At 40.0% G+C, this 17,298-nt stretch overlaps 1 protein-coding gene across 3 annotated transcripts in view; it reads right to left on the bottom strand.

Moving 5' to 3' along the window:
• Positions 1–17,298, bottom strand: part of mpdz (multiple PDZ domain crumbs cell polarity complex component) — a 54,993-nt gene that overhangs the window by 25,911 nt on the left and 11,784 nt on the right. For all 3 annotated transcript variants that reach the window (XM_085349621.1, XM_085349620.1, XM_085349619.1), the window contains exons 9-19: positions 16,795–16,897; positions 16,320–16,408; positions 15,475–15,709; positions 13,898–13,975; positions 13,506–13,585; positions 13,231–13,377; positions 11,818–11,988; positions 10,800–10,985; positions 10,029–10,238; positions 8,848–9,006; positions 8,385–8,537 (exon numbers count right to left, since the gene is read on the bottom strand). In XM_085349621.1, coding sequence (XP_085205747.1) covers positions 8,385–8,537; positions 8,848–9,006; positions 10,029–10,238; positions 10,800–10,985; positions 11,818–11,988; positions 13,231–13,377; positions 13,506–13,585; positions 13,898–13,975; positions 15,475–15,709; positions 16,320–16,408; positions 16,795–16,897 — 1,611 coding nt within the window. The remainder of the gene's footprint in view (positions 1–8,384; positions 8,538–8,847; positions 9,007–10,028; positions 10,239–10,799; positions 10,986–11,817; positions 11,989–13,230; positions 13,378–13,505; positions 13,586–13,897; positions 13,976–15,474; positions 15,710–16,319; positions 16,409–16,794; positions 16,898–17,298) is intronic.

Raw genomic sequence — 17,298 nt, 5'->3', positions numbered from 1 at the left:
GATGTGCCACCCTGGATGAGTTGAACTACCTGTGCAACCTCTGTAGGGTCCAGGTATTGCCTCATGCTAGCTCTTGTGACACTGACCCTAATCAAATGCAAAAGCATTCCTGTTGTGGAGGTTGTCTCATTGTTGCCCCTCTAGTTCACCTGATGTCGTTAACAGTGTTGGTCAAGTTACTTGAAAAAAGTAATCAGTAACTAATTACTGATCACTTCCCCAAAAAAGTAATCCCATTACTTTACTGATTACTTATTTTCAAAAGTAATTAATTACTTAGTTACTTTTTTAAAACACGATTTACAACCTGAAGAGGTGATAAAGCGATAGATCTTTCAGCCCAATTCTACTTTTTCTACATAATCCATCATACAAAATGTAATCAAATGAAAAAGTCTCTTTTTTTAACTTGTTTTATCAGTTTTAATCTTTTAACTTTATGCATCAAGCAAAAATTTAATTATATGCAAAATTCTCTGACTTGAATAAATTAGTTTAACATTTAAACCTATTTTCTGCACATTCCAGCACATGAAATAAAATATTTTTTGTGTTTACACTCACTCTTTCAAATAGATGCCAGTAAAACACAGCAGAAAATAAATAAAGTCAAAGACTCAGCGGTCCTGTTGCTCTATTTTCACCTGTAAAGCAGGACTGCGGTAGGCGGAGGTTTACCCTGGTGCAGGTGTGCCGCGGTCAGTTGAAGAATCCGCGAGTTTCTCTGTGAGTTTCCCATTACGTCGTAGCGCACTCGGTGCTTACTTGGAAGTTTAGGGGTTGTTTTCGCTGTAAAAATAAGTTTTCTTCCCACGCACAACGGACGCTAATGTTTTTGTCACTTTTTATGGAATCAAACTCAAAGTAAGGTCAGTACTTCCACGCTTTAAACCAGAGGTGTGGACTCGAGTCACATGACTTGGACTCGAGTCAGACTCGAGTCATTAATTTTATGACTTTAGACTTGACTTGAAAAAATGTTCTAAGACTTGTGACTTGACTTGGACTTTTACACCAATGACTTGGGACTTGAATTGGACTTGAACCGGTTTACTTGAAAAGACTTGATATTTTACCCCAAATATAAAATTTAACATGCATATTATATAGAGATTGAAAATGTGACGTCATTCACGGGTAGAACCGCAAAGGATTCTGGGAACTCGTGGCAAGCGGTACTAGCGCACGCAGGCTTTCAATTAAAATCAGTTATACAGCGATAAAAAGAAACACAAAAATGTCAAGAAGCTGTTGTATTATTAACTGCAATAGCCGGTCGCATGACAGCCACGGGAAGCCGACGGGTAAAGAGATCGGTTGTTATCGGATTACGTCGTTGAAGAGAAATTGTTCGAGCCATGTTTCCGAAGTAACAAAGACGCGACGGATGGTCTGGATTGCAGCCATTCAAAGATCAAATATAACGTCCCAGAACCCTCCAGCTCACAGGTTAGTCTGCTCCAAGCATTTACACGAAGGTCAGTGTTTTTTAGTAGTTAATACGTCATTTTCATAACATAATTGGTGATATAGGTTACAAGCAAGTCTGGCGCTGAACAGAAATTGTGGCGCTATGCTCCTTTATTTATTGTGCATAAATAGTGAATTGTCCTGACACAATATTGCGTTTCGCTTCTGTTATTATGGTACATTGACAAAAACATATACTTTTATTCACAGGATAAAACAGGTTTTTTTGTATCACTAATTGCCCAGTACGATTACAGCATACAGTATTGTTGTCACTGCTACATTTCTGTGATGAACCAGAAATTATTTCCACTACTAATTAATTACCGTTGAGCTCAAAGGTCCTATTAATAAACGGTTAAGGAATGTGTATTTATGACGACGATTTGTGAGACTGGTAAACTTATGATACATACGATGGTCTTTCGTTCTACACGGTGCATTTCAAGGTCCTGCACCCATCCGTCGGTAAACTGTACCTGGACTTGTTGCAGTGACCTGAAGTTACTAAACTTCATGAGTGTGTGCACTCACTCCAAGAACCGTATGATTATTAATATGCATATAAATAAAGAAGCTATTTTGTGCAAAGATGTCAACTGTAAGAATGCTGTGCATAAACATTTACTCTGCTCCATGTATGATGATATAGTGACTGCTCTGTATAAAAGTGGCACACTGCTTGATAAACAATATAAGCATAAGAAACCTAACATCAGACCTGGCTGGAAAGAACATGTATCCATGTACCATGATGAAGCTCGCATAGCTTATAAATGTTGGGCCATGGCTGGAAGACCTAAACAAGGCCCAGAATTTGAACAGAAAAAATGTGCGAATGCCAGATATAAGTACGCTGTTCGCTTTATAACTAAAAATGAGCAAATGCTGAGAGCAGATTCTTTGGCCAGGAAAATGCTGTGTAATAATACGGCAGATTTTTGGAAAGAGGTGAAAGCTCTTAATAACTGTAAACCATCTCTACCATCAACTGTTGAAGGTGTTTCTGGGGCAGATAACATTGCAGCATTATGGAGACAGCATTACAGTGCGTTGTTTAACTGTATAAAAAGTGAACCATATGAGGACAATCTTGACATGAGTAATGACACAATAAGTGTAAGGACACATGAAGTATATGAAGCCATTCATAGGTTGTCTGATAATAAATCCTCTGGTTTGGATCACATCACTGCAGAACATTTAAAACATGCTAGTGTAAGGCTAGCTCCTCTTTTAGCACTCTGTTTCACTGGGTTTATGATTCATGGCATATTACCAGACTCAATGCTGTGTATTTTACTGGTACCAGTTATGAAGGACAAAGCTGCAAAAGTGAGCTGCTTGGATAATTACAGGCCGATTGCACTAGCCAGTATTTTATCTAAGGTGTTAGAAAGAATCCTGTTTGACAGAGTTAGTGTGTTCATCTCTTCTCTGGATAATCAGTTTGGCTTCAAAGCACGGCACTGACATGTGCATATATGCACTCAAGGAAATAGTCAGTTTGTACAGGGCTAAAAATTCATCTGTCCTCATGTCTTTCATTGATGCCTCTAAGGCTTTTGATCGAGTGAACCACAGAAAACTTTTTGATAAAATGAAGAGATGGGGAGTTCCTCAGTACATCGTGAGGATTCTCTCTTACTGGTACGCTCATCAGAACATGCAGGTTAAATGGGGAAGCAGTATTTCTGCCCCCTTTGGTGTCAGCAATGGTGTTAGACGGGGTGGGATTTTGTCTCCAATTTTATTTAATTTGTATGTTGATGATTTGTCCATACAGCTGAGAGCCTGTAACACTGGGTGTATATTAGGTAAAGCACTGATAAATCATCTTATGTATGCAGATGACCTGGTTGTTTTTAGTCCAAGCAGTGCTGGGTTACAGGATCTTCTTAATGTCTGTACTGAATATGGTGTGCAATATGACATTGAGTACAATGCTGCTAAAAGTGCTGTTTTGATATGTAGAACCAAGCAGGATAAACAGCTAAATTTCCCTTTGTTTAAACTGGCAAAAAAACTCTTGAAGTTCATAAAAAGGTGAAATACCTCGGTCACTTTATTACTGAGCAAATGAATGATGATGATGACATATACAGACAACGGTGTAAGCTCTATGTGCAGGCAAATACTATTGCACGCAAATTCAGCTTTTGTTCACTTCCAGTTAAAGTGGCTTTGTTTAAAGCATATTGCACACCGCTATATACTGCCCCCTTGTGGTCATCCTACAAACAATGTAGCATGCAGAAGCTGCATGTTGCATATAATGATGCGATGAGAATCCTTTGCAGGATACCTAGAAGTGGTAGTGCCAGCCAGATGTTTGTAGCTGTGGGTGTTTGGACTTTTAAAGCACTTTTAAGGAAGCTAATGTTCAATTTTAGAGAACGACTGGATGGTTCGAGTAACAGTATAATTTTAGCACTCACAGATCCGACAGTGAGTGGTTCCCGTTACTCATCCAGTCTCAGAAAGCACTGGTTAAAGTGTTTGTGTATTTATTGATTTATTTTAAGTAATTGTGTTTTATGTATATTATGGTTTTATGTTTTTACAAATGTTTTAGATACTTATTTATATACATATATATATTTAATGGTGTATACCTTGTGTTGGGGGGGGGGGGAGTGTTGTGTGTGTGTGTGTTTTTTTGTTTTTTTTTTGTCTTGTTTTTATGGACATGAAGTCTGCCAATTAAGATTGAATTGAATTATAAAGATCCATTAGAGTGTTCATCATATCGTCCTATATCACTCTTAAATGTAGATTTAAAAATACTGTCAAAAACACTTGCTCTCAGGCTAGAGCAACATCTACCATTGTTAATTTCTCCAGATCAGACAGGTTTCGTGAAGGGTAGGCATGGTTTTTTCAACCTGCGCAGGTTTTTGAACATATTACACACCAAGTCAACTACAACCCCTGAAATTGCCTTATTACTCGATGCTGAGAAGGCATTTGACCGGGTGGAGTGGGATTATCTGTTTTATACTCTGCATAAATTTGGATTTGGCCCTAATTTCATTTCATGGATTCAGTTACTCCTCACCTATGGCACGTGTTAGAACAAATTCGTTATTCTCTTCTTATTTCCCACTTCTCCGTGGTACGAGACAAGGTTGTCCCTTATCCCCTCTTCTTTTTGCATTATCAATTGAACCACTGGCGATTAAACTGCGAGCTGACAGTTGCATTAAGGGCATCTTCAGAGGTGACCAGGAGCACAAAATATCCTTATATGCTGACGACCTCCTGCTGTATATGTCAGAGCCTTTATGCTCTCTTCCCCGTGCTCTTGCCATTTTTGAATGTTTTGGTAATATTTCAGGTTACAAGTTAAATCTGCATAAAAGTGAACTTCTCTGTGTCAACTCTATAGCCAGAAAGATTTCATTTTCAGGTTTTCAATTTAGCGTTAAATCAGGGTATGTGACCTATCTGGGGGTTAAGGTTACCCACTCATACAAAGATCTTTATGAAAGAAACTTTGTCCCGCTGCTTAAAAATACTGAGACAGATCTTCAGAGGTGGAACAATTTACCACTGTCATTAATTGGCCGCGTCAATTCTATCAAAATGAACATACTTCCCAAGTTCCTTTACTTATTTCAATGTATCCCATGCTACTTACCCAATAAGTATTTTATAACACTGAATAAGCATATCTCTGCATTTATTTGGAATGGCAAAAGTCCACGAATTCGTAAAGATTTCATGCAGAGGACTAGGCCAATGGGTGGATTAGCCTTGCCAAACTTTCAGTCTTATTATTGGGCAGCAAATATTCGTAATATGCTGTACTGGATGAGTAATGTTACTACAGAGACTCCAGCTTGGCTCCAAATTGAGTCATCCAATTGTGGCAAAATTTGCCTATCAGCTTTGTTGAGTTCAGCTCTCCCATTAGAACTATACACCTATAAACGTAACCCTTTGTTGTATGACTCGCTCAGAATCTGGGTGCAATGTAGGAAAAGGTTGGGGTTACACTTAATGTCAATTAAAGCACCTATCTGCTCAAACCATATGTTCCCACCCTCCATGATGGACTCTGCCTTTAAAATATGGGAAAGTAATGGCCTTAGAAATATCAAAGACCTTTTTGTAGATGGGATTTTTGCCTCATTCACGCAGCTCCTGAAGCAGTTTAATGTTCCTCGGCACCATTTTTTCCGCTATTTACAAATTCGTCACTTTGTAAAGAGTCGATTTCCTTCATTTCCGGAACTACCTGAGGAAACTTCTTTGGATAAAATTATTAATATAAACGTTCATAAGAGAGGGGCGATTAAAGAAATCTATGCTATACTATTAGATCTTCAATCTCCTTCTCTCTTCATCCTTAAAGCACAGTGGGAGAAAGACCTTGGGATGACTATAACAGATGAGCTCTGGCAATCTTTTCTCCAGAGGGTACACTCTTCTTCGATATGTGCCAGGCATGGGCTCCTTCAATTTAAGGTCCTACACCGATTACATATCTCCAAGGAAAAGTTAGCCAAGTTCTATCCAGGAGCTGACCCTCTGTGTAACAGATGTAAAGCAGAAACAGGTTCGCTCCTTCATACCTTTTGGACATGCCCCAATCTTCATACCTATTGGGTGTCTATATTTAACACTCTGTCAGAGATGTATAACGTTAAATATGAGCCTTCTGCTCTAACGGCTATCTTTGGGGTGATACCTCAAGACATCACTTTGCCAAAATGCTATTCGAATTCTATTGCCTTTGCTTCACTTATCGCAAGGCGCCTTATACTTTTAAGATGGAAGCAGGAAGCTCCTCCCACACATGAACAGTGGCTTGCGGAGCTCATGAGGTTTTTACATTTAGAAAAGATGAGATATACACTGGCAGGTTCAACCACCAAATTTCTTAGGGCATGGCAGCCATTCTTGATGTACATGGAAACATTTAAAATGACCACCTTATCATGACCAGATACCATATCTCTATATCGCTATCACAGCTAACTGTACGCTGAATGTCCCTTATACATTTTATTTTTCTATTTGTTTGTTGTTGTTTGTTTGTTTTTTGTTGTTTTGTAGGGGTTTCTTTGGTTTGTTTGTTTGTTTTTTCCTTCTCTATTTCTGTTATCTTTTGGGGTATTGTAAATACTGAACAGCAAACTACTGTATGTTCAATGTTTTGTTGTTAACATGCTGCTGTGACTGAAAATAAAATTTATAAAAAAAAAAAAAAAGATTGAATTGAATTGAATTGAATTGAAATAAATATGCTAAGATGAGATAGCTGACTTCATCTAACTAGCAAATGTTGTCCAGGCTACGTTGGTGATGCAGTTTTTTTTTAATGTGTATGATATTTTTGTCATGCGATTTTAAAGCTGGTCCTACAACCGCATCCAAGAATAACATGCAGCTTATCTCAGAACTGTCGGTGAAAATTATTCTTGGAGCTAGGTTTAATTGAGCTGCATTTTAAAGAGGTGCAATTTCACAATTTGTGTATATTTTCTAAGTTCACTATTTTGTCATGTGTTGAGAAAAACACAGATTTTAAAATTACATGGTCTAATATTTACATTTAGCATAACTGCAACATTATTTTTTCGTTTTTTTTTTTAAAGACTCGAAAGGACTTGAAATTCAAAGTTTCAGACTTGTGACTTGACTCGGACTTTTACACCAGTGACTTGAGACTCGACTCTGACTTGCCTGACATTACTTGAGACTTGACTTGAGACTTGAGGATAAAGACTTGAGACTTACTTGAGACTTGCAAGACAATGACTTGGTCCCACCTCTGCTTTAAACGCTGCACGCTCATACTCTCTCCCACAATCGATATGTGATCCACTGTTGATCTGCACACAGCTGTTGTCACTAACGGCGCACTCGCTTATGTCACTGTCGTGAGACATTCTCGCAAAAAATCACGGTTTTAGTAACGCAGTAACGCAGTAACGCAGCGTTCCTACGGGAAAGTAACTGTAATCTAATTACCGTTTTTGCAATAGTAATCCCTTACTTTACTCGTTACTTGAAAAAAGTAATCAGATTACAGTAACGCGTTACTTGTAACCAACACGTGCCAAAGAGATAAGATATATGCTGAAGAAAATGAATGCAGAATGTCCCAATTTTCTAATTAAAGTTACAAATCATTCCCCATCCAAACGAACAAGCTGATAGTCAGGTAAACAGAGAACTCACTAACTTAAAGGCAGAGACATTCTTGAGGCGAGTTACAATGTGGTGAACTTTACATTGTTGTTCAGGAAACAGGCACGGAGTGAAAGGTTAAAAAAAACATCCAGCCTCACAGTCCGGAAAAGCTGGTGCATTTCTTACGGTCACTGATGTAAATTTATCAAGAGACTTGTTGCTTTCCTCTGGAGCACATGATCACGCTGAGGCTGAGCTGTCGGGCTTGGTACAAACAGCTGAAATGTATTTTGTGAAATCCCCCAGTACTATAAATTGCCACGAGTCGTCCTGCCCCACGTTCGTCCCTCTGGGCCGCCCTATTATACGATAAATTACGCAGCGAGGCCCTACAAATAAGGTCGGCTGTGGCCTTTGGGAAAACTGGAAACACACAGATACCCTTAGGAAAATAGTTTGTCTGCTCCTTACTCTTTTTTTGCGGGGTTATTTTCCTTATAATTTAATATCCATTTGGAGAGTTTCAGTTCTTGGGGCTGTGGATATAACACCGAGTTCAGTAATGTAGTTACTGCCCTAACAAAGAACAGAAAACATGTCTCATGACATTTTGGCCCTCCATAGCAAAAAACCCCAAAGAATAATGACTACATGCTGTAAAGCTCATTGTGACAAAGGGCACGAGATGGTGCGGTAACATTTAATGAAATGAGGAAAACAATATCAAGCTGTGCTTCTCATTTCAGTTACATTTTATAAATAAAGGTCCTTACCTTAGGTGTGGATGAGTGTAGGTAATCCAGGTCTGTGCTACAGGTGCTACCATGGAGAGCGATCATGGAAGCTTGGAAAGTGTCGTCCTCGATCCCGGAGTAAGAATGACCTAACATCTTTTCATCAGGCAGGTCTGCATCACTGGTATCAATCTGCCGTAATGGATCAAAATACAAATAGCTGGGACACTTAGGAAGAATCACTAATCATGCTATTGTAGGAATGTAATGCAAGTCAATCAGAATTGATGTAGCTACAGCTAATGAAGCCTTAACAATAAAACCCTCAATCGACTGCGTGTATTTATTAGAATACCATTCATATAAGCTAACTGTTGCATGATTACAAGCATGGTACGCTTCAAAATTACGAGAAGGAAGCAAAAGTATAAGTTGTGTTTCCCTTTTCATGAGCTGTGATTGATTGATTGATTTTTTTCAGTTTTCCCAGAAGCTAACTAACCAATGCAGGCTCTGCTCGGTAAAGGATGCCCTCAGTCAGTCCTTCTTCCTCTCCTTCTTCAACCAAAATACTGTTGAAGTCAAATGATTGGATGGTGGGTGATGAAGTTATTTCCTGCTCACCATATGGGTGTGGAGAGTGGGAATATCCACATATTCCCTAAGAAAGTGGAGAAATTCTTTCAGTGTCCCCGGCTTTATGGAATTACACTACATTAACCAAAACCTAGAGCAAATAAATTAACATGGAATGATGATGGAAAGCGATGTTACATTTTTGAGGATGCTGTTATTTAACTATAGAGTTCAATCATCTCGACGTTCTGAATTTCATGTTTTTTACATGCATTCTATGGAAAGCAAAAGAACTTTTGCAATTTACTGTGAGTAGCGTGCACCCTAGAAATGTATGAAAACCAAGATGGCATATTGCAGGATTACACTAGTAAGACTCAATTTTGAGAGGCAACACAACAAAATACTTCTCAGAAGTCCATTCCACGTCCTGCAGCAGAGCAGGATAACTCCACAGAGGCTTCCAGCAGCTCTGTAATCCAGCTAACCCTGGCAGCCCAGAGGTCTCGCTGAGTAATCCAACGACAGATTCAATACAAGAGAACTGCGGCTCTACAGCTGAAAGAATGTAAGCTGTTTTTGCAGGGAGAGAAACATCCTGTACAAGGAGCACAGCTGCCTGGAGCAATGAATATGCCGTTGGACGGACCTAATATCTTGACAGGTGCCCTTGTATGATTAAATGTACAAGAGGGGATGTGCTACTGGAGAATTCGATAACATAATAATATAAAACAAAGGGTCCAGGGCATTTTAGGCTGGTCACCTCCCCTGAAAGAATAGTGGGTGGAATGCTAAACCATGCAGCCTACCTCCACACTGTTTCCTGCATGAAAAATTCAAGCCCTTGTAAGCTGAGCTGTCATGACTGGAGACTAACTTGTGTGATATATGGACTGCTGGATTTAAAACCCTGCATACGTAGAGGGACAGATCCCTGACAAATACTGCAGAAAATTCACAAAAGCACAGAGTAAATCTCAGTAACTCTGACAGGTACACGTACACTTAATACTACAATCACGCAAAACACATTTGAACTTTGATTTTCAAAGCGATTTAAAGTAGAGGGGGGAAAAGCAAATGCTTTCTAATAACAATTCTTACAGGCAGTGGTTTGGCGACTCCGATCTGGACCTTGCCGAGCTTGGCCCCCTTAAGGGCCTGGACGGCATCCTCCAGGCTGGCGTTCTCCAGGTTGCTGCTGTTAACGTACATGAGTCGGTCTCCTGGCAACAGCCTGCCATCCTTCTCTGCGACACCATTGGGAACCAGAGAGCGAATCACAATCACCGTTTTGGCCGGGTCCAGTGGGTCCTGTGGTGATGTTAAGCCAGCACAAGTCAATGAGTAAATTATCACAGCCTCATATGGAGATCACATTGAATTCAGGTCATTTTCTTAACCACTCCCACACACACACGTGGGGTATTCATTTCTTGTGGGGACATCTAATTGACATAATGCTTTCTCTAGCCCCTTACCCCAACCCTAACCATGAAAAATGAATGCCTAACCCTTAGCCTAAACCTAACATATTGTCACTGAAACCACATTTTGAGTCTCAAAAATGCCTTCAAACTTGAGGCGACCATAATCCTGGTCCCCACAAATAAACTTCCAATTTTTGGCCTCCACAAAGATATGAATACACACTCAGACACACACACACCACCGAGCTTTTTCCATCTAATAAAAGTAGCCCATATTGTGAATATGGCCACGTTTAAATATCCTATAATACAGAAATACGCACAATGTAGACACGTTTAAAAAACTAAAGAAAAAAACTCATCATCTAAACATGTTAAAAAAGGATCTGTTACCTGAATATTGATATTTGTTACATTTCCATTAAACCCTAGAACATAATCCCACCTGGTAATCCAAAATGCTGAATCCCAATCCCCCTTCTCCTTTTTCGAGCTCGATATTCTGGATCTCCAACTCCCACATAGCCAAAGGGGATCCTATCGCCTCCTCGCTCACGTTGCCCTGTGTCGCCGCTATTGTATTCACCTCTGGGTGTTCAGCAACCACTACACCGCTGAGGTCTATTTGATTCTGCACAGAAAGGAAAAACCCAAAATCACTATGTAACCCCATGCCTTCGTCGCTATAGGCTGCTCCCCTCTAGTTCTGTTTCTGGCTCAGGTTTCTGGCAACAGATGAAAGGGAAATATCTTTGGGATGCTCGGGCCTTAGTACATTATCACAGATAAGGCGAGAGAGATGAAAACCCCCTTACCCAAAGGAAAGCTGCTTTTGATGTCTCATATCTCTAGCAAATGTTGCTGGCTACTGCTGAGGTATTGCTAGAATTGGTCTTAATAAACACTCAGCCTTCCCTGCTTATCACTAAGTCTTAATCCATCATGGATGGCAGTGTGGAAACCCGATAGAGCAATTGACAGCAAGCTAATAATGGTTGATGGGTTAGAACAGAGAAGGAAGACTTAAAGAGCATCATTCTCAAATTGCTTTAAATGCACAGGCAGGAAAACATATTCTATGATGTGGTAATGCTTTCAAAAGGAGGCCTGCATATGCATCGTCTGCAACAGTACTTTCTTAGTAATATACACCGGACAACTGATTATCTGAGTGTTAACACAGATATCTAACCAGCCAATCACATGGCAGAAACTCAATGCATTTAGGTATGTGGACAGGGTCAACACGATGTGCTGTTCAAACAGAGCATCAGAACCTTGTTGAATCTGTGCCATGAAGAAATAAAGCAGCTCTGCAGGCAAAAGGAGGTCCAACCCAGTACTAGCTAGGTGTACCTAATAAAGTGTCCTGTAAGTGCAGACTGCAAGTTTGTACCCTTTTACTTGGATGTTTTTTGTAGTATTAAGTATTAAACGGACTGCAGCATCATGAGTGCAGGTACCTTCAATTTCGATGTTGTGGACAAAGCCTCTGATTCTCTCTGCTCAGCATCCACCTCAGGCTGAAGGTCGGGGGCCGGCCTGCAGCATGTCACGTACACGTGGAGCGGAAGCTCCTTCAAGATTCTCACTACTTCTTTGTGGCTCTCACCAATCAAGGAAATGCCATTGACCTAAGAAAGGAAAGGTTAAAACTTAAAACTAATCATAATATGAATTTAAAATCAGGACCAAGTGGTTACAGTACATGTCACGTGGGATAAAGTGCCTCTCAGCAGCTGAGCCTTAGCTAAACGGATCTCTGCTGCAGATCTTTGTGGACATTTTCTTACTATTCCTCCTAAAAAAAAAAAGGCAAAATGCCAAAGAATAATTTTAGTAATCCCAAGAAGCACTTCTTATATTTATTTATTTACTTATTTATTTTATTTATGTGTGGGAAGTGGAAAAAGTTGTAAACTCAGTACTGACACCTTTTCAACCTACGTTTGCAGTTCTCAAACTTATTTTGGCACCTCAACCCTCCTCAAAAAGAGAGAAGGGATCATTAACCATACGAAAGAATCCAGTTCATTTTAAAAAAGCTTAACACAGCTGCAGTAGCAAATCCCTGTTTATTTTCTCCAGCTAAATCAGATTCATTTAACATTGATTCACCCCATATTTTCCCAGTAGCCTACTACGCTGCACAGTTTGCAAACCACTGACTTAAGTTATTGTGGCAACAGTTGCCCAGCAGAAAGGGAGCAACATAGCAACATTAGCATTAATCTGCAGGTTGGCGCCACTCTTGCAGAAAACAGGAGGTTTTTAGACCTTTGTACTGAAACGGCCTCCTGCCAGAGATGGAAATGAGAGTGGTGAGAATAAACCGGAACAGCTAAAAGGCAAGCCATGAATACAAAACAAAGACCTAAAAGTAGCAAAAACAAATGTAAAACCAGGAATTTATTTACCATAACTCCAAATAACTCATTTGGAAACATACTTAAACAGCTGATACACCACTGATTAATCCAGCTTTCAGCTCTATGTGGAGTGATTTTTATTACTTTCTTTGGGGGAACTATATTTGGGGAAATATATGGAGCGTAACCTCCTCAGACTTCACCCTCTTCCCCAAGCATCCTTGAATTAGGTGAAGTTGTATCAGAAGCTTATCCTCTGTTGGTGAATTTTTAGGTAGGAATCATTCCTAATAAGTGAAGCCCATACATGCCTTATTGGCATATACAGCAGTTGTCAGGCACTGTGTTATAACTACAAAGGAAACACCACAAAGACCATTATAATCAATGTAAGTACTTCCAGAGTTGCTGTATGACAATATGTACTGCACTAAAACTGAGCTCCATGAACCAACCAACCAACCTTCTGTAAATACTAATAACAAATGTAATTTTCGAGTATTATACCTCAAGAAGCTCATCTCCACTGAACAGCTTGCCACAGCGACCGACCGGTCCCTCAGGAAGGACAGATCGGATGTAATGATGTCCGCTGTTGGCTTCTAGACTGATGCCCAGACCGCTGTTCTCGGTAAACTTCTCCACCTGAGCCACCTGTCAGGGTAACAGTAAATCACATCTCTTTATGTGAAGTCTGTCAATGATTCAGACCCTTTTGTTTGATGACCCAGGTCACTGTTATTTTTTACAATATCTGCTATGAATCTAAACAGTAAACTTACCACAACTTCATTACTTGGGCCCAGAATTTCCTGCCACTTCTTCATTAACTCCTCCTCTTCAAAAGGTGTTAAGCTCGGTTCTTCAAAAACACAATATGTTATGCAATAACACACAAAAATTAAGACGGTGTTGTCATAAGCCATTCACAGGTGGCACTGCACCATAAACTTCCAAGTATAAGCAAAGTACTTGAAAATGTGTCGTGGAAGATCAAATAAACCCTTATCTGCTACCATTTAAATGTCTGAACCTAGCAACAGCAGCCGTCTCAGCATGTCCTCACATTGTGTGCTGCTAGTCGGTGCGGTCCTGTCAATAGAAGCCCTTATCTGTCAGATTTGGGCCCAATATCACTGCTAAAGCACACGGAAAAAGCATCTCAGCCTCCTACCATGTTTGTCTTCTGTTAGCTGATCCGTGGCAGGGCTGACATCAGATCCTTCACTCTTTGTGTGGAGCTGCTTTTCATCTGTGGAGACGGTAAACACACAACGGACAGTGAGACGCACAAAGGAGCCATCGACCTTCCACCAGCAGCACACGCACAGCACAAAAAACCCTCAACACTGACACAGAATCTGTTAGTGCCTAATCACTCTTGCTTTGAAAGAGGACCTTCTCTCTTTTCCCTTTATATCAAAAACACATAAAGCGCCTTTGCTAATGTTTGCTAATCCATAAAAATACCAGGACTTTTAATACACGTTTAATGAGCCTGGGACTCATTTTTGTCTTTGGGGTTCCGCAAGGCACAGAACTGGTCACCCATGAAATGAATACTTGCCATGAAGTGAATTTTATATTAAAGTCTTTTAAGTTCCAGCATACAAATACGACTCAGCAGATTGTTATGGAAGGATGTGACAACAGTTTAAGTTAATGGTTCGATTTCTTTCTGTTGTTTCATTCATTTAATGATTGAGCAAAAAGCACACTGTGCACATACACACACACACTCCTGTTTCTCCTATACTCAGGGTTTTCAAAGCAGCCAAAAACTACTCTACCCTTCTTCCCTTTAGTCTCTCTCATAGCTGTTGGTTTTCTGGTTTTCTTCATGTTTCAACTTCCTAGTGCTAAAAATAATCACTTTCAGTCTCCATCTATTACTGCCGACACTAAACAACTTGTGCAAGTTGCTTGACTTTCTTCTGCAACAGCCCAGAGGTCCTGGCATTAAATAAGTTTCTTCTTATTTAATGCCAATATTACATAAATGCAAAGGTATTAGAAAAACACACAAGAACGAAGATAAATGCAGGTTTCTCCTTGGTTGGGATGTTATGCATTGTGCACTATTTTACTATTCTGAAAGTTGATCTACTTCAACTCTCAACCAACATGATGCTAAGTTTTGGATTCCGTACAAAGACGGCTGTTAAATTTCTAGCCAGTCTGACTGCTACGAAGGGTAGTGCTTAAAAAGCACTTAACTATATTGCCATATCTGAGAAAATAGTTTTTGTCCTCTTGGCACTTGTCAGCAGCGTTAATTAGCATATTTCAACCTCTAATTAGGAGCGACGGGGCTGTAACGTGGGAGTATTCTGCTGCTATTATGAGGAGGAACCTTTTAACCTGCAATAAGCAATTATTTTTCAATATTAGGAATTGGTGTAAAATGGTTACTCGCAATATGAAAAAGTCGATTTCTCTGCAACTGAATGATCCTGTGTTCAGGCTTCAGCTTCCTCACTCTATGCATATGATGTTGTTTTAGGCCATAACTCCAGCCAACAACATTTGTGTGTGGCAGGAGTAAGTTCTGTTTGCATCTGTTTACAACACCATAAAAGTGTCTGAAATTTCCTTTTGGAGTCACATGGAAATGACTCCTCACTGCATCATGAAACTCCTGTCTGAGCCAAATTTACACATCAAATGACACCTTTTTTGACAGGATGATGAGAAGGGATTTTTTTTTTTTAATCTATCCTCATTAAATTTCTCTCACTTAATCCATCCTACCTTCAGCAGCCTCCTCAGCTTTCTTTCTCTCCAGCTCCAGCTCCTTCATGACGGTGGTGGTTGTGGGGATGGTGGTGGAAGGGGGGAGGACGGTGACAACGGGGGCTGTGACAGGGGGGATCTCATCGGGCCTGAAGCCCCGCCGGATCAGCTTAAGGTGGACCGTCTGGCCCGTGTGTCTCAGCACTTCAACTGCCTGTTGATTGGTGTATTCCTGGATGTTCACGCCGTCGACCTGCAGAGGGCGATCTCTCGTGAGCCGGTGGATTAAAGGAGAGGCAGAACGGCTTGCTTGCACAATATGAGTGTGCTGAAGCGCCATCTATGTTCTTGCTGGAAAGAGATGAACTGCAATGGCATTAACTAAAGACTGATTTCTGCACCCGAGTGTCGTCTAATCCACGACTTCATTCATTTAGGTCATTCAGGGCAGGTAGGAAGTAGATAGTTTTAAATCCCTCACAATCATGAGCGTTTAGATGAACTCCCAAAGCAAGTCCATCCTCACACACCAGCACACAAGTAAGTCAGAACTTCTTCAAGAAAACATGTAAAAACATCCACTCATGGCTTCACTGTTAATGACCTACAGTAATGAAATTACAGACTTAACTGCTCGGTGTCCTGTTTCAAAACTCTTTTATATTCAGAGTCGCAAGAAGAACAAATAAAAAGCATAATTGGGAATTATTCAAATTCATGCATCTCATAATTTCCCTCCATTGCCTAAATGTGTAAATTTGATCACAATCAATGATAATATGAAACATTTGCTGCATGTTTGATCTCGTTCTGCTGAAAACAGAAGCCAGCCGTAACCAAAAGAGCATAATTAGTGTACTTACTGCTATAATCTGGTCTCCAATGTGAATACGGCCATCTTGGTCTACAGTGCTGTCTTTTGTTATGCTCTTAACAAAGATACCAGAGGGCTCTGAGGAATCAGAACAGTTGAGACACATAAATGGGTGAAGACATTAAATGTGTTTCAATTTGTGTTTCAATAAACGGAGGGCACTTTTTACTAACTTTACAAATTACAGATCCCTGAATATAATCAGAAATTTCAAACTATTTACAGAACGATCAGGTGTTCGGCATTCAATAAGATGCCACACAAATTATTTGTACCACTCCACTATAAAGGAGAACGTCACAGCCTGATACCTGCAGGCCTGACAGCAGCAGGCGTATCACTGCTCCTGTTTCTACCTGGTTTCTACTCTGGTTTTACGTGGCCTATCAACACAATTTAAAAACTGGCATATATAATAGAAATATAAAATCTCCATATTATTTTTAAAAAAATCAGTTTTTCACCTGAATTCTTATCTCCAACATAACCAGCAATAGTGATCCCGAGTCCTTGGGTGTTCTTAGTAAGGCTCACATCAAATGCCTCAGCATCCTCTTCCTCGTAGCCCTGCGTGTAGACGCAGAGAAATGAGTCAGCATCACAGCAGAAACCAAATGAAAGCGATGTTTTACTTTGGAACAGAAGAAAGGAAAATTGCGGCACATCAAAATACATTGTTTAACTTTGATTAATGAGCGCTCAGTACCTGTCAGCCAAAAATAAGACTCACAGTTACTGTGTGTGATCACAGGGATATGATGTTTGTCATTCACATTGTGAGTCACTAATAATTCAATCAAGTCAAAATAGAAGCAAGTGCTGAAAATGGCCATGAAATTGCTGTTTGTAGGAGGCTCTGAGCTTTTTTTTTTCCTTCTTTTTCTGGGAACGTAAAGCAAAGTGTGAGTCACAGGTGATGCAACCTGCAATTTTCTTTAATTGCATTTGTACTGGCTTGTCAAGCAGGA

The sequence above is a fragment of the Diplotaxodon limnothrissa genome, linkage group LG3 (genome assembly GCF_057381915.1).
Source record: "Diplotaxodon limnothrissa isolate DT_005_m linkage group LG3, D_limnothrissa_male_GT1.1, whole genome shotgun sequence".
NCBI lineage: Eukaryota > Metazoa > Chordata > Actinopteri > Cichliformes > Cichlidae > Diplotaxodon > Diplotaxodon limnothrissa.
This window is presented reverse-complemented; position numbering and strand designations above follow the sequence as displayed.